The 17553-nt window shown below is 49.7% G+C and overlaps 2 protein-coding genes across 2 annotated transcripts in view; both read right to left on the bottom strand.

Annotated features, from left to right (window-relative positions):
- Positions 1-15792, bottom strand: part of LOC144680441 (uncharacterized) — a 72174-nt gene extending 56382 nt beyond the window's left edge. The window contains exon 1 of the mRNA XM_078541404.1: positions 15704-15792. The gene's annotated coding sequence lies outside the window, so the exon portion shown is untranslated. The remainder of the gene's footprint in view (positions 1-15703) is intronic.
- The window catches only part of LOC144680442 (uncharacterized), an 85021-nt gene continuing 78718 nt past the window's right edge, over positions 11251-17553 (bottom strand). The window contains exon 11 of the mRNA XM_078541405.1: positions 11251-11343. Within this exon, the coding sequence (XP_078397531.1) occupies positions 11251-11343 (93 nt within the window). The remainder of the gene's footprint in view (positions 11344-17553) is intronic.

The raw sequence follows: 17553 nt of genomic DNA on the forward strand, positions 1-17553 counted from the left end.
ATTTCACCGAGCGGTATGAAGAAAACAGACACTCAACCCCCTGGGGTGCGCCAAAGATCTCATTCCCTGTTGGATTCACACCATCCTGTGACTTTTCAAATATTCCTGAGATGCGACATCAAAATGCAATTACTATTTCATTTCTTTTATTTGGTATTGGGATGTGGGCATCGCTGGCTAGGCCAGCAATTATTGCCTATCTCCTAAATGCCATTGAGAAGGTGGTGGTGAGCTGCCTTCTTGAACTGTTGCAGTCCATGTGGTGTAAGTACACCCACAGTGCTGTTAGGGAGGGAGTTCCAGGATTTTGACCCAATGACAGTGAAGGTACAGCGATACATTTCCAAGTCAGGATGGTGGGTGTCTTGGAGGGGAACTTCCACGTGGTGGTGTTTCCATGCGTCTACTGCCCTTGTCCTTCTAGATGGTAGTGGGTTTGAAAGGTGCTGTCTAAGGAGCCTTGGTGATTTCTGCAGTGCATCTTGTAGATGGTACACACTACTGCCACTGTGCGTCGATGGTGGAGAGAGTGAATGTTTGTAGGTGGGGTGCCAATCGTAGAGGGTGGACATGCTTTGGGTTGTCAGGAGGTGAGTTACTTACCACAGGATACCTAGCCTCTGACCTGCTCATGTAGCCACAGTATTTATATGGCTAGTCCATTTCAGTTTCTGGTCAATGGTAAACCCTCAGAATGTCCTAATCCTTCTCGCTGGAGGCTGTGAGTCCTACTGAGAACACAATCCCCATCTGTGTTACAGAGTTGAAACCCCTCACTCCTGGGTAACGAACAGTAGAATATTAAATAAATAGATGTCCCCCTACACTTACTTCTTTTACCAGCTCTGGTTCATTACTAGACCCATTGGCGATTCCTTTCTTCTTGGAGACTAATTGCTTTTTTAATCTTCATTCCCAGGCGAGACAAAAATAGCAACTCTTGAATATATAAAACCTCTCTAGCCTGTTTTTTCTCATTCCTACTAAGAGACTACCAGTCAATATGAAAAAGGGATGTAATCTTTGATTTCAATGCACTTGGTCACTTTACCAGTTGTCTGTACACACTGCTGGGTTCGAATAACTATTATTACTACCATGTGAGGAGGGATGACTTGGCATCCATGAGGCGCTGTGGGCCACCAGCAGCAGCAGAATTGTGCTCAAACACAACCTGTAACTTCATGGCCCGGCATATTCCCCACTCTACCATTGCCATCAAGCCTGAGGACCAACCCTGGTTCAGTGAAGAGTGCAGGAGGGCATGCCAGCAGCAGCACCAGGCATACCTAAAAATGAGGTGTCAACCTGGTGAAGCTACAACACAAGACTACTTGCGTGCCAAACAGCATAAGCAGCAAGTGATAGACAGAGTCACGAGCATCAAGTGATACACAGAGTGATTTCACCACCAACAGATCAGTTCTAAGCTCTGCAGTCCTGTCATATCCAGTCATGAATGGTGGTGGACAATTAAACAACTCACGGGAGGAGGAGGCTCCACAATCTTCAACCAGCCTCCTCCAGAGGTCCCCAGCATCACAGATGCCAGTCTTCAGCCAATTTGATTCACTCTACCAGCCCAGCCAATTATCGCCCCTTCAGTCTACTCTCGATCATCAGTAGAATGATGGAAGGGGTCATCAACAGTGCTAACAAGTGGCACTTGCTCAGCAAAAACCTGCTCACTGACACCCACTTTGGGTTCCACCAGGGCCACTCAGCTCCTGACTTCATTTCAGCTTTGGTTCAAACATGGACGAAAGAGCAACCTCCAGAGGTGAGGGTGAGAGTGACTGCGCTTGACATTAAGGCCGCATTTGACTGAGTGTGGCATCAAGGAGCCCTAGCAAAACTGGAGTCAATGGGAATCAGGGGGAAAACTCCCCACTGGTTGGAGTCGTACCTAGCACAAAGGAAGATGGTTGTGGTTGTTGGAGGTCAGTCAACTCAGTTCCAGGGGATCACTGCAGGAGTTCCTCAGGGTAGTGTCCTAGGCCAAACCATCTTTAGCTGTGGGGATGTTCGTTGATGATTGCACATGTTGAGCATCATTTGTGACTCCTAAGATACTGAAACAGTCCATGTCCAAATGTAGCAAGACCTGGACAATATCCAGGCTTGACCGTCCAGGTGGCAAGTAACGTTCGCACCACACAAGTGCCAGGCAATGACCATCTCCAACAAGAGAGAATATAACCTTTGCCCCTTGACATTCAATGCATTACCATCACTGAACCCCTCACTATCAACATCCTGGAGGTTACTATTGACCAGAAACTGAACTGGATTAGTTATATAGATATATGGTTATAAGTGCAGGTCAGAGGCTAGGAATACTGCAGCTAGCAACTCTCCTCCTGACGCCCCAAAGCCTGTCCACCATCTACAAGGCAAAGTTAGGAGTGTGATGGAATACTCCCCACTTGCCTGGGTGAGTGTAGCTCTAACACTCAAGAAGCTTGAAACCATCCAGGACAAAACAGCCCGCTTGATTGGCGCCCCATCCACAAATATTCATTCCCTCCACGCACAGTCGCAGCACAAGTTTATTGCAGAAACTCACCAAGGCTCCTTAGACAACACCTTCCAAACCTACGAATACTAACCACCTAGAAGGACAAGTGCAGCAGATGCATGGGAACACCACCACCTGCAAGTTCCCCTCCAAGCTACACACTGTCTTGACTTGGAAATATATCACCATTCCTTCACTGTTGCTGGGTCAAAATCCTGGAACTCCCTCCCTGGAACTCCCTCATGAATGGTGGTGGACAATTAAACAACTCACTGGAGGAGGAAGCTCCACAAATATCCCCATCCTCAATGATGGAGGAGCCCAGCACATCAGTGGAAAAGATAAGGCTGAAGCATTTGCTGCAATCTTCAGCCAGAAATGCTGAGTGAATGATCCATCTCCACCTCCTCCAGAGATCCCCAGCATCACAGATGCCAGTCTTCAGCCAATTTGACTCACTCCACCTGATATCAAGAAACGGCTGAAGGCATTAGATATTGCAAAGGCTATGGGCCCTGACAATATTCCGGTAATAGTACTGAAGACTTGTGCTCCAGAACTTGCTGCTCCCATGGCCAAGCTGTTCCAGTACAGTTACAAAACTGGCATCTACCCAGCTATGTGAAAAATTGCCCAGGTATGTCCTGTACATGTACATAAAATGCAAGACAAATCCAACCCAGCCAATTATCGCCCCATCAGTCTACTCTCAATCATCAGTAAAGTAGTGGAAGGGGGTCATCAGCAATGCTATCAAGGGCACTTGCTTAGCAATAACCTGTTCATTGACGATCAGTTTGGGTTCCGCCAAAGCCACTCAGCTCCTGATCTCATTACAGCCTTGGTTCAAACATGGACAAAACAGCTGAAGCCCCGAGGTGAGGTGAGAGTGACTGCCCTTGACATCAAGGCCATATTTGACTGAGTGTGGCATCAAGGAGCCCTAACAAAACTGGAGTCAATGGGAATCGGGGGAAAGCTCTCCGCTGGTTGGAGTCATACCTAGCACAAAGGAAAATGGTTGTGGATTTTTGGAGATCAGCCATCTTAGCTCCAGGACATCATTGCAGGTGTTCCTCAGGATAGTGTTCTCAGCCCAACCATCTTCAGCTGCTTCATCATTGACCTTCCTTCCTCCATAAGGATAGAAGTGGGGATGTTTGCTGATGATTGCACAATGTTCAGCACCATTCGCAACTCCTCAGATACTGAAGTAGCCCTTGTCCAAATGCAGCAAGACCTGGACAATATCTAGGCTTGGGCTGACAAGTGGCAAGTAACATTCACGCCACACAAGTGTCAGGCAATGACCATCTCCAACAATAGAGAATCTGACCATCTCCCCTTGATGTTCAATGGCATTACCATCACTGAGTCCCCCACTATCAACATCCTGGGGGTTACCATTGCCCAGAAACTGAACTGGACTAGCCATATAAATACTGTGGCTACAAAGGCAGGTCAGAGGCTAGGAATCGTGCGACGAATGACTCACTTCCTGACTCCCCAGAGCCCTTCCACCATCTACAAGGCACAAGTCAGGAGTGTGATGGAATACTCCCCACTTGCCTGGATGAGTGCAGCTCCCACAACACTCAAGAAGCTGCACACCGTCCAGGACAAAGCAGCCCGCTTGATTGGCACCACATCCACAAGCATTCACTCCCTCCACCACCGACGCACAGTAGCAGCAGTGTGTACCATCTACAAGATGCACTGCAGGAATTCACCAAGGCTCCTTCGACAGCACCTTCCAACCCACAACTATCATCTAGAAGGATAAGGACACTAGGTAGATGGGAACACCACCACTTGGAAGCTCTCCTCCAAGTCACTCACCATTCTGACTTGGAAATATATTGTCGTTCCTTCACTGTCACTGGGTCAAAATCCTGGAACTCCCTTCCAAACAACACTGTGGGTGTAGCTAAACCACATGGACTGCAGCAGATCAAGAAGGTAGCTCACCACCACCTTCTCAAGTGCAATTAGGGATGGACAATAAATGCTGGCCCAGCCAGCGACGCCCACATCCCGTCAATGAATAAAAACAAAAAAGGAGGAGGAGAAAGGTGAGAGGACTAAGGGATCAGAGGCAGGCCCAGGATGCTATTTGTCTTCAGGATGGGGACAGAGCAGTGCATGATCCCAATGGTAAGGAGGAGTCTTGAGAATCTCACCAGAGGCACAGAAGACATTAAGCTGCACCTAGGGCATACAGGCAGCGATTCAGCTACCTGTAAATGACTGAGACTTTGTGCAGAAGATGACTGAGGCTCTCAAAGAGAATTGTCACATCTCTTTGTGAGATGCTCGCAGGTTGGATCTTGTCAAACTGCCTTGGAGGGCCACCCAATTCCTGTCGCCATGAAGGTCACAGTGGCGATAACATTTTCACGGCAGGCTCTTTGCAGGCAGCTTCCGGTGATCTGACAGGGATAACCCAGCCAGCTGTACATCACTGCATAAAGGTGTTAATGGATGTAACATTCCGGAGGGCTGGCAATTACATAGCTTTTACTCATGATGCTCAAAGGCAGATGGAGAGGGCCAGAGCATTTGCTGCCATTGCTGGTTTCCGCAGGGTGCAGGGAGCCATCGATTGCACACATGTAGCCAACAGGGCTCCTGCCAGACAGCCCTGCACGTTCATGAACAGAAAGAGATTCCACTCATTCAATATGCAGCTGGTCTGCGACCGCAAAAGACAGGTCATGTAGGTGTGTGGTAGATATCCAGGCAGCAGTCATGATGCCGATATTCTCAGGGATCCTCAAATTCCTGACCTTTTCACAGGCCCGAATGCATTGGAGGGATTGCTTCTAGGCAATAAGGGCTATCCTCTCAAGAGATGGCTCATGACATCCGTGAGGGTCCCAATATTTGAGGGAAAGAGGAGGTACAATGGGAGCCATGCCAGCACCAGGGCCATATTGGAGCAGACATTTGGGCTCCTCAAGATGCGTTTCCGATGCCTGGACCATTTCAGAGGTGCATTGCAGTACTCCTCTTCATGGGTGTCCCTCATGGTTGCGGTCTGCTGTGTCGTCCACAACATGGCAATACAAAGAGGAGATACCCTGGAGGATGATGACAGGCCAGAAGGGGACCAATCCTCTGAGAACGATGACGAGGATGAGGCCAGGGAACGCGGTGAGGCTGCTGGAAATGTCCTTGGCGGTGACCCGGGGCGTTGGCCGTGACACCAGAGACACCTTGATACGCCAACAATTTCGGTAGATCCTCCAGCCACACCTATATAAGAGGTTTCTTGAAATATGTCCCTCCATCTCGCAGTTGTAATGAAGCCCAAACATGCAATCCTTCTCCATTAACCCACAAGTTTACACAATTCCGCCAGCACCCCCCTCAACCTTTGATATCCTACCTCCACCTTCAGCCACTAGTCACACAGCCACAGCTATCAAAAAGAACATAAGCATGAAGGAATATGAGTTCTGAGTTTATTCACAAGCCTTCAAGGAAAACCAACACACTTAAAGAGAAATGCCACCCTTGTGTCCCTATTCGTGACTAATGTGAATATGTACAAAAATGTTTAAGAGTGCTCCGGCGTAGCATTTCCACCTGGCTCGTGGCTGCATTAGAGAGTCAGGCGTCTGATCTGCCACTTCCTTTCTCCTGGATGACTTCAGCGGGCATCCTCTGCGTGGCTCAGGCCTTGAGTGGCCGGCCATTCCAGGAGACTCTGGTTGAGATGCATACGAGTCTTCAGTCACCTCGGCAATGGTCGAGGACTGTGTCACTGGCTGATGGACAGAGGTAATGCTGTACCCATCATGCTGCTCATCTGTCACCATTAGGACCTGCTGGTCCTCCCTACCAACCGGAGATGTTCCAGGAACTGGGTGGGCGACCAAGCTCCCAGTTCCCTTGTCACCCTGCAGCTGTGGCTATGAGCTCAGAGCCGGGGCAATGGTGTGCAGGTCAGAGCGCCTGCGTCTGCAATGCACTCGGTTTGCCCCTCCAGGACAGTTGCCAGTCTGTCTATGAAGTGTGGCACTCTGAAGAGTGGGTGGTTGCAGCACTCATGGCCTCAATGGACACCTCCACAGTCCCTGCCAGAGCTCAAAACCCCTCTTGTATACTCGCCAAATCGTCACGGAACTGGTGCCGGACATCCAGCATCTGCTGCCTTATGGACAACTCCAGAGGCTCAACATCTGACTTGCTATCAGGCTCTGGATCACCCTGGATATTCCTCTGACTGCCTGAGGCCTGCTCCACCTGCTCCACCACACGCTCTGGCAGCTGCATGTGTGAATATGAAGTGCCCTCAGCAGTGTGTACATGATCCCTGTCTGGCATGGGAAACTCTGCTGAAGTGCCAGTATCTGTAATGGTGCAGGCTGCAGAGAGAGAATGTGGCGCTGCACCATCTGAGGAATCCTCACCCTTGGATGAGGGAGGTTACTGCATGGTTTCTGGTGGAGCCTGCGCTGAAGAGGCTTCTCCTTTATCAGAGAGGCATCAGGGAGGGGTTATTGGATATCAAATTGCTTGATGCATCACCCCTATCAGATGACTCACAGGTGAGGAGGAACAAGCTGGCTCCCCTTCTTTATTCAACCTGCTCAGTTGGTCACAACATTTTAAAAGGGATCCCTTCCCCCTTTTCCCGGTCCGAAAGAGCCAATTTAACCAGGCTTCCTCGAGTCAAAGAAAGAGTAAGTTTATTCATTACTGAAACCCAAGAAAAATAATAAAAATGCAACACACAAACACACAGTTCAGAAATGAAAAGTTAAGAGTCCAAATAAAAGTACAAAAAAATACAAATCAGCCTTTGGCTTGTCCCTGAGGCGTAGATTACAGTACGTTGTGGCCGTGGGTGGTTCCAATAGAGCTGACTTTGGCAGTTTCGCAGTTGGTTTGGAGACACTTGGTTCTGCAGGGTAGCTGAAGAGACTGTCCTATTTTCTTTGTGATTGTGGCTTCTACTGAGCTTTGCCTCCAGCAACAGAGAGAGAGAGAAGGTGGAATGTCTGGTCCCGTTGGCGGCGGGCATCATGGCGGGTAGGAAGGGAACAATATGGCAAGAAGGCCAAAAATCGGTTTCACACCGTCATGAAACCAATTTGTGATTGTCTGCTCCACCCATCAATGGCGGGCTGCGTTTCCAGCCACTGCATGTCAGGAGCCTAATTTCAATACTTTAGCATCTTATCATTAGCCCTTCCCGCTGGAATCATCCCCCCGCACAAGCCAAATCTACCACCCACATCAGTGTGACTTCAGAACAGCGTGCTTCACGACTATCTTTAAAAGACGTGCACCAGGTGGTGGGAACTTTGAGGGGTACTTGGAGGTGAGTGCACAGAACCTTGCGCAGTGCTCTTGAGCATTGCCCATAGGACATCAAGGAAGAGGTGACGCACATCCAGGGTGGTGCCGTGCATCCACAGGCAAGTCGCTTTTCCCAGATGGCTTTCAATGTGGTGCCCGGGCAAGGGCTCCAGTGCAGGTCAGCCCAGGGGTGGGGTGGGGTGTGGTCGGTGGGGGGCAAGGCAGCACAGGCTGAAGGAAGTACACAAGCATATGCCTAGAAGGGGGTCGTGGTGAGCCGCAGCAGCTCCACTGATGTGCTTGGAGTTGGGACTCTGAAGCTTTTCTGCCCACTCAAGCAACACAAAAACATGAAAGTGTCACCAAATGCTCCAGAACTTTTCATCCCTTGGACGCGGACTGCAAATTAATGTGCGTTTTAGGGAGCAGCACAACAATCGGTCGATTGGTGGCCATGGTGCAGGCACTGGTGGAGGCGCTCACAGCCCCTTGCAATGTCTTTTTCAAGGTTTGGACCAGTATCCATCATGGTTCAAGCTAACAGTGCAGCCTTGCAGTGCGGGTTAGGAGAATGCCTGCACCTGAGCTGAGAGCACAGCATGCAGTCCAGTGGGCAAAGCTGCTGCCAATCGGCCAAGTGGAGTGGGGCGGAGGTGGGTGAGCTTTCAGACAGCCAATGAGTGTACACTGGCCATCCACATGGTGGCCAGCACTCTCCTGCATGTGTGTAGGGGCCTTCAGACTTCACCAAGAGAGGTTCTTAGGACACATATGCTAACCCACATGTCTCTCTCTTTGATCCTGCAGGAGGAGAACATCAGGATCATGGAGCCTGGTGATTTAGCGGTCTGCCTCATGGCTTACAGGGTGCAGGAAGAAGAAGAGAGCAGTGGAGGCACCTGGCTCAGCAAAGGGAGGAGCACCTCCCTCAAGATGAAGGGGGCAGCAGGGCCTGCTACACACACAGCTGAAGATCCTCAGTGAGCTGTCACTTGTAGGCGCCTCACTTGACTCAGGGACTGTAGATGGTGCTTGTCATTCCTGCAGATGACTGAGAACTAGTGTCACAGAAGACTGCGCATCTCTAGGGAACTGGTCGGCCCCATATGCCACCTGCTGCAGGATTTGACGCCATGAGGACATGGTAGGCATCCACTGCCATTGGCTGTGAAAGTGACCACGGTGATCAATTTTTATGCCAGTGGCTCCTTACAGGGCTCCACAGGTGACCTGTGCGGGATCTCACAAGCCTTCACGCACAAGTTTACCCAAGAGGTCACGAACGCCATCTTCACAGAGGCACAGAACTTTGTGCATTCTGACTGGGATCAGGAAAGCCAGGAAGCAAGAGAGCTGGGATTTGGGCAGATGCCTGGTTTTGCACAGGTGCAGGGTAACATCGACTGTACTCACGTGGTGCTTAGATCTCCGTGGTAACAAGCAATCAACTACTTTAACTGCGAGGCCTTCCACTCGCTGAATATTCAGCTGGTGTGCAACCGACACAAATGATTCCCAGGGAGCATCCATGATTTCTACATTCTTAGCAACTCTCAGATCCCTGACATCTTCCAGGGTCCACAGAAGCTGCAGGGATGGCTCCTCGGGGACAAGGGCTACCCACAGAGGCCGTGGCTGATGGCGCTTGTGTGGTGGCCTCAGACTGCAGCAGAGCGACGGTATAACGAGGCTCATGCCACAAGCCGGGCTTTGGTGGAGCAAACGATTGACATATTGAATATGAGGTTCTGGTGCCTTGATAGGTCCGGTAGAGCACTGTAATACAGTCCACTGAGGGTGTCGTGCATCATTGTAGCTTGCTGCGTGCTACACAACCTGGTGCTACGATGTGGGGAGGGCCTGGCTGAGGATGAGATGGAACATCCTCACCTTGCACCTGTGAATGTTTGACTCTTGTGTGGCTGATGACAGTGCACATACCCTCAGCGCTCAGGCTCATGTCATGGAGACGCAGTGGAGGCCATAATAGTCACTAGATTCCAGGAGGATGATGATGATATGCAGTGAGGACTCTCTATAAGATCTTCATATTGCCTCTGTGAATGTTTGCTTTCTATCTGTCTGAGGGAAGCTCGCTTGCGCTCTGTGATCAGGGTCACATCATGGAGATGCAGCCGTGAAACTTTAAATGCACCTGATCCTTTGTCAGCCTTCAGTACCTGACCCCTTTAGGAGCACAGCATCACCGGTCACAGATGTTGATGAGATGGGGGCCAGCCCCACCTCAAAGGTGCTGAGAGCACACAGAGAGAATGATGGAACTCTGTGATACCTGCCCACCACATTCTGGCAGCAATGACAAGCGCCATCGAGGTTCAAAGCACCACTAATGTGTCCAGTGAGTGTGAAGCCAGACTATCACTTTGGTCTGAAGGTTACACACTGCACAGGGAAGAGGCCCTGGACTGAGACACCTGCCTTTATCTTGTGCAGAAACCAAGGATTCACATCTGAGTGACACGAACACTGCTCAGCATAACAAGGAGCCATTGGCAAGGAGACATTCTTGGGTGTGTATTTACAATAGTGAACATTATGTACAAGTGATTAACATCCGTGCTCAGGCTGTGAAACTAAATCTTCTTGACCTTCCTAACCTTGCCACTACGTCTTGGTGCTCTCCCGACATCCACAGCAGAAATGGAGGCAGCCTGCTGACTGCTACGCCCTGCTGTCTGCGATGACTTTGGTGGGTGTCCTCTGGAGGGCTGAGGCCTGGAGGGACCCGAGTCTGGCATGGGGAGCTGGAGCTGCTGGGGTCACAGGAGAGGGAATTCCGATGGGCCAGACACTCCTGGAGACACTTGGGTGGATGGCCCTGAGCTGTGCACCTGCTGATCCTCCTCCCTGTGGGTGTCCTGGCTGACTCCTTGAGAGGAAGATGCAGCTGCAGATGACCCACCCCCTCTCGCGTTGGCACTAATGGATGCCAGCAAGTGCCTCAGCGATGGAGTGCAGCTCCTGCAGCAGTGCAGGACTGATATCCTGCACCCAAGGTCTCCCTGGCGGTTGCCATCCAATCAGTGTTGACTTTGGTGCATTGGCATGCTGCCGCTATCACTTCAGAGTGAAGGCAGACGGACTCATCCATTGTGTCTTGCAACCTGAGGAGTGCAGCGGACATCCCTTCCCGATGTTCCCGAGCTTGCCTTTGCATCCAACAGACCAAGGTGTGACCGAGTCCAGAGCCCCCTCATCTGACTCAGACTCAGCAGATTTCTGGCCTCCAGCAGTCCTCCAAATGCTGGAAACCTGGGAAGTCCCTGCCTCCGCCTGCTGTGGATCAGACAGTGTGGTATGCTCGCCAGATTGTGACCCCGAGGCTACTCTAGAACTAGGTCCCACTGAGGTGTGTGTTTCTGCTTTGGTGGAGGGTGCGGGTGAGCGATGTGATGGGTTTTCAATTAAGGTGTCATCAGATTCTTTTTCCGAGGTGTCATCGGGGTGTGAGTCGAGGACCTGGCTCGTGGCCAAACTCGGCTGCCTCCCAGACGTGCCTGTGAAAGCAAGGAGAGATAATTAGTGCATGGCAGGGGACTGCGGAACAGGGGAAGTGACTCACAGCATGTTTGTCTGATGGATGTTGCACTGCTGGATCCTCACTTAGAACATAAGAACGAGGAGCAGGAGTAGGCAATTCAGCCCCTCGAGCCTGCCCCGCCATTCATTACGATCATGACTGATCTTACTTCGGCCTCAACTCCAATTTCCCACCCTCTCCCCATAACCTTTCAACCCATTGATTGAGCACTGCCGACCTCACCACCAGCACAGGAATGGTTCTGATCATCATGGGCCAGCAGGATGGCTCCATTTTCAAAGTCTGTGAAGACCTTGATGTCAGGCATTCCTCCACCAGTCTGCGACTTCTCCATTTTGTCGTGTGCCAGCTTGTTCTGCATGAATACAGATGGAGAGAATGTAAGCACGACACCTGTCAGGCCAGATGATAAGCATGCCTGCCATGTGTGGGTGGTGAGTGGTGCCATGGACGGGTTGAAGACAATGAAGGCATGTGTAAGAGAATGAATGGTGATGTCCCTTGAACTGGCAGTGTGAGGTAATGGGTTTGTGAGTGTGTGAGTCGAAATTGATGAGAAAAGCGACTTACCCTGGCGGAATGGAGGAGATCATTCATCCTTTTTCGGCACTGGTTGGCTGTCCTCTTTTGTAGGGCGTTGGCGCTGACCACCTCTGCCATCGCCCGCCATGCTGGATTGGTGACCTTACTCGCCCAGAGTGCAGGGTAGAGGACTTTGTGGTGGGTCTCCACTGCATCCAGTAGGTGTTCGAGGGGAGGTGACACCAAATTTGAGGGCAGCATGTTTCCTCCCTTTTCAGCGATGGCTTTCCAGCAGCTTTTGATTCCTTGGAGAGTGGTAGCTCTGTGCTGGGGCACCCTTTAAATATGGCGCCCAGATTACTGAAGGCCTAAACTGACAGCGGGGCAGGCGAATCAGGGGCCGCATTGCCAGCGATCCGGTGTGTTTCCCGTGAATGCATTATTAATGAGGCGGGAAGCGCCGGGAAGGGGGTGATACGGCGCGAAAAGCCGCCATTGTGTCCGGAGGGTAAAATGACTTTTTCACGCCCTCTAGTGACAATCTGGGTTGATTCTGCACAGAGACTTCACCTGCAACTGCAGGGGTGACTGGCTGGTCTTGTGTTGTCACTCTCATAGCACAGCAGCACACACTGCACTGCTCTGCAACTAGCTTTTTAACCCATTGTTTTCCTGTGTATTCCAGGAGAGGAAATAGTTGGCTCACATTCATATCGGAACTATTTACATATTCCAAGCTTTAAATCAACAGGAGATGGATTTTTCGGTGATGGCTAAGATGTGGTAATCAGTCTTTTGTCTCTGCAACCGCAGGAGACTAAAGGTCAGTCTTTTGCACCTTTCCTTTCTCCCTTTCAAGTGTCTCTGCTTGAGGAAGGCCATGGCACCTTTTCAGGTGCAATATTCCATGTTCTGTCAGGACAGGTCTGTCAATATAGTCCACGTATGAATTTTCCAGAAAGTGGTCACTTTACATTATCAGCCATCCATTGCTCATTGTCCTTGCTTGTATTTCTTTAAAAACACACAAGTCTTCAACATGCCAGTAAGTAATTCGAGACTGCAATTGGCTTTTCATGATGACGTCCACGCTGCTAACCTCCTCGGCTTCCTCGTCCCATGCAGACTGAGTCTGCCTGGGCTTCCTCCTCTTACCCGCTCTCTGAATGAGCTTGTCATGTTTCCCCTTGACTGCACAGAGGAGGGCACAAAGGGCCCTTTAAAGTGTTGCCCGCGATTTTGTTCCAGGTCATGGCCTCCAGCCTCCAAGACCGGACATCTCGCCTTCCAGCACATATTGAGTGGGTTGAAGGTCGATAACCCACCCTTGCCGCTAATTGGTGGCAATTAACGTTTTATCGGGCGTTATCCGACAGAGGAACTGGAAGTCAGAAGGCCGCCGACTTACAGGTGCAGAACATGCTGTCGTCGTGGAAACGTATTAAACAGCCCCATGCGTGGGGAGGGTTGGGTGGGAGGTGGGGATGGGCAGCCCATTCATTCCAGGGGTGGGGGCTGATCTTGTGATGGCATTTGGGTGGTCCAATCACTTTGGAGGGGTGAAAGGCAGGTGGAGGTTGGGAGGGGAACAGATTGCATTTTGGTAGTCCGATTGTGGCACAGGTGCAGATGATGGTCGGAGAGGTCAGGTTATGTTAGGCAAGATGGCAGATGGTGGTTCAGGTAGTCCAATGGGGGGTGGGGGAGTGCGGGGTGTGGTGATGGGTAACATATTATGTTCGGGTAGGGGGACAGACAAATCACAGGGGATGGGTGGGGAGGTTTACTGGATTTTTAAAATTCATTCATGGGATGTATAGCCAGCATTTATTGCCCATCCCTAATTGCCCTTGAGAAGGTGGTGGTGAGCTGCCTTCTTGTACCGCTGCAGTCCATGTGGTGTAGGTACACCCACTGTGTTGTTAGGGAGGGAATTCCAGGATTTTGACCCAGTGACAGTGAAAGAACGGCGATATATTTCCAAGTCAGGATGGTGTGTGGCTTGAAGGGGAACTTGCAGCTTCGTCCTGGATGGTGTCAAACTTCTTCAGTGTTGTTGGAGCTGCACTCATTCAGGCAAGTGGAGAGTATTCCATCACATTCATTATTTGTGTCTTGTAGATGATGGACAGGCTTTGGGGAGTCAGGAGGTGAGTTACTTTCCACAGAATTCCCAGCCTCTGACCTGCTCTTGTAGCCACAGTATTTATATGCCTGATCCAGTTCAGTTTCTGGTCAGAGGTAAACACCCAGGATGTTGATAGTGGGGGATTCAGTGATGCTAATGCTATTGAATGTCAAGGGAAGATGGTTGGATTCTCTCTTGTTGGAGATGGTCATTGCCTGGCACTTGTGTGGTGCGAATATTACTTGCCACTTGTCAGCCCAAGCCTGAATGTTGTCCAGGTCTTGCTGCGTATGGATACGGACTACTTCAGTATTTGAGGAGTTGCAACTTGTGTTGAACCTCATGCAATCATCAGTGAACATCTCCACTTCTGACCTAATGATGGAGGGAATATTGAAGCAGCTGAAGATGGCTGGACCTAGGACATGACCTTGAGGAAATCCTCCAGTGAAATCCTGGGACTGAGATGATTGACCTCCAACAGCCACAACCATCTTCCCTTGTGCTAGGTATGATTCCAGCCAGTGGAGAGGTTTCCCCCTTATTCCATTTATTCCAGTTTTGTTAGGGCTCCTTGATGCCATCTTTTGGCAGATGCTGCATTGGTGTTGAGGGTAGTTACTCTCACCTCACCTCTTGAATTCAGCTCTTTTGTCCATGTTTGGACTGAGGCTCTAATGAGGTTGGGGGCTGAGCAGTCCTGGCAGAACCGAAACTGGGCCTCAATGAGTAGGTTATTGCTGAGTAAGTGCCGCTTGATAGCACTGTCAGAGGTAATTGGCTGGGTTGGATTTGCCCTGCTTTTTGTGTACAGGACATGCCTGCGCAATTTTCCACATAGCTAGGTAGATGCCAGAATGTAACTGTACTGGAGCAGCTTCACTAGGGGGCAAGGCTAGTTCTGGAGAACAAGCCTTCAGTACTGATACTAGAATGTTGTCAGGGCCCATAGCCTTTGCAGATCCAGTGACTTTTAGTTAGCCATTTCTTGATATCACGTGAAGTGAATCGAATTGGCTGAAGACTGGCACCTGTGATGCTGGGGACCTCCGGAGGAGGCTGAAATGAATCATCCATTTGGCACTTCTGGCTGAAGATGGTTCATCTTCACATGCTTCAGCCTTATCTTTTGCACTGATGTGCTGGGCTCCCCCATCATTGAAGATGGGGATATTTGTGGAGCCTCCTCTTCCAGTGAGTTGTTTAATTGTCCACCGCCATTTGGCAGGACCGCAGAGCTTAGATCTGATCCAATGGCTGTGGGATCGCTTAGCTTTGTCTAATGCATCCGGCGTCCGCTCTTTGGCAGGCTAGTAATCCTGTGTTGTAGCATCACCAGGTTGACACCTCATTTTAAGGTATGCCTGGTGCTGCTCCTGGCATGCCCTCCTGCACTCTTCATTGAACCAGGGTTGATACCCCCAAGTTGATGGTCATGGGAGAGTGGAGGATATGCTGGGCCATGAGATTACAGATTTTGGTTGCATATAATTCTGCTGCTGTTGATGGTCCACAGCGCTCATGGATGTCAAGGTTTGAGTTGCATGGTGGTAGTGCCACAGAACACGATGGAGAGTATCCTCAATGGACAGTATCAAAGATAGCACCTTGAATTTGGAGATAACACAAATACTGCTGCCGACACATGAACTGTAATGGCACTTACCCTATGGATTCAACTGCTTCCTTTCACCTGCAAATTTTTCTGAGGCCAGGGAAACCTGTTCAACTGTGGTTAAGAGTAGAATCACTGTTAAAATGAAAGCACAAACCATCATTAAAATATTTTAATGACTGACCCTCCTTCTTGGAATGGATTAGCCATTCTCCTTTTTCTGTAACAAGAAATAGGGAGGGGGGGGGGGGTGGCAAAAATGAAGCTGAGCACAGTGCCCCACTAACTGTAAATTAGCCGCTGTTCGGAAGTGTGGACTAATTGTCAAAAACTAAAATAAAAATACCTGGAAAAACTCAGCAGGCCTGGCAGCATCTGTGGAGAGGAACACAATTAACGTTTCGAGTCCGAATGACTCTTCAACAGAACAAAGTAAAAACAGAAAAGAGGTGAAATATAAGCTGGTTTAAGGGGGGGGGGGTGGGACAGGTAGAGCTGGATAGAGGGCCAGTGATAGGTGGAGATAACCAAAAGGTGTCATAGACAAAAGGACAAAGAGGTTTTGAAGGTGGTGATATTATCTAAGGAATGTGCTAAATAAGGGTAGAAAGCAGGACAAGCAAGGTACAGATAGCCCTAGTGGGGGTGGGGTGGAGTGAAGGGAAGGGATCGAAATAGGCTAAAAGGTAGAGATAAAACAATGGATGGGAATACATTTAAAAATAATGGAAATAGGTGGGAAAAGAACAATCTATATAAATTATTGGATAAAAAGGGGGGAGATTGGAAAGGGGGTGGGGATGGAGGAGAGATTTCATGATCTAAAATTGTTGAACTCAATATTCAGTCCGGAAGGCTGTAAAGTGTCTAGTTGGAAGATGAGGTGCTGTTCCTCCAGTTTGCATTGAGCTTCACTGGAACAATGCAGCAGGCCAAGGACGGACATGTAGGCATGAAAGCAGGTTGGAATGTTGAAATGGCAAGCGACAGGGAGGTCTGGGTCATGCTTGTGGACAGACCGAAGGTGTTCTGCAAAGCGGTCACCCAGTCTGCGTTTGGTCTCTCCAATGTAGAGGAAACCGCATTGGGAGCCATGACTAATTGTCACTAATTGGACTAATTGTCATGTGGCTTGTAACTCTTTCGAGTACATTCACAGTTCTTGACTTTTTTTTTGTTCAAAGTCCTGGAGTGGGACATGAACCCACAACCTTCTGACTCAAAGGTGAGGGTGCTATGAACTGAGCCACAGCTGACACCTCGTCATGTGGCTTGTAGCTGAATTCGGAACCAATGATTAGTTATGGCCTTTAACAAGATGTTAGCAAGTTTGTTGGGTCTTTTTCTTAAACAAGCTTTTTGAACATGTTTTTGAGAGTTAAGTATTCTCAAAGGCTGAACCTGTTGCTTTGCCTCATATTTCATCACTTCCAGGCTCTGTTTTCCTCCTGAGCCCATCCCCAGGTTTTGAAATAGAGGGCGATATTCGCTCGCTTTCTTTGAAGACTTATATTGTAACATAAATTATATGGTATGATAATGTTATAATGTTATTAAGGTTTGCTATAGAATTTCCTGTTGAGAAATGACCAGAATTACAGCCCAGTCCCGTGCCCACTGCCCTGTTTTGAGATTGGGGCTTGTTATTAAAAGTTGCTAACACCATTTCCCCGAGAGCAGGGACTTTCATTTCTCCGGGATCTCTTTCGGCCTTTTGGACAGCGGTGGCGCTTTCACTTTCCAAACGTCACGAATGTTTCCTGGAGGCTGCGTTTCGATTCCAGGTTCAATGTCGCTTTCCTGAAACGCCCTCGGGTGGGGAACTGAGTGAGGCCGTGTCAGGGTTCGCCACCGCCAGTCACTGCGGCGACTATGAATGTTCGCTGTAGCTTCGAGGTGGC

The sequence above is a fragment of the Cetorhinus maximus genome, chromosome 5, assembly GCF_964194155.1.
Source record: "Cetorhinus maximus chromosome 5, sCetMax3.hap1.1, whole genome shotgun sequence".
Taxonomy (NCBI): Eukaryota; Metazoa; Chordata; class Chondrichthyes; order Lamniformes; family Cetorhinidae; genus Cetorhinus; species Cetorhinus maximus.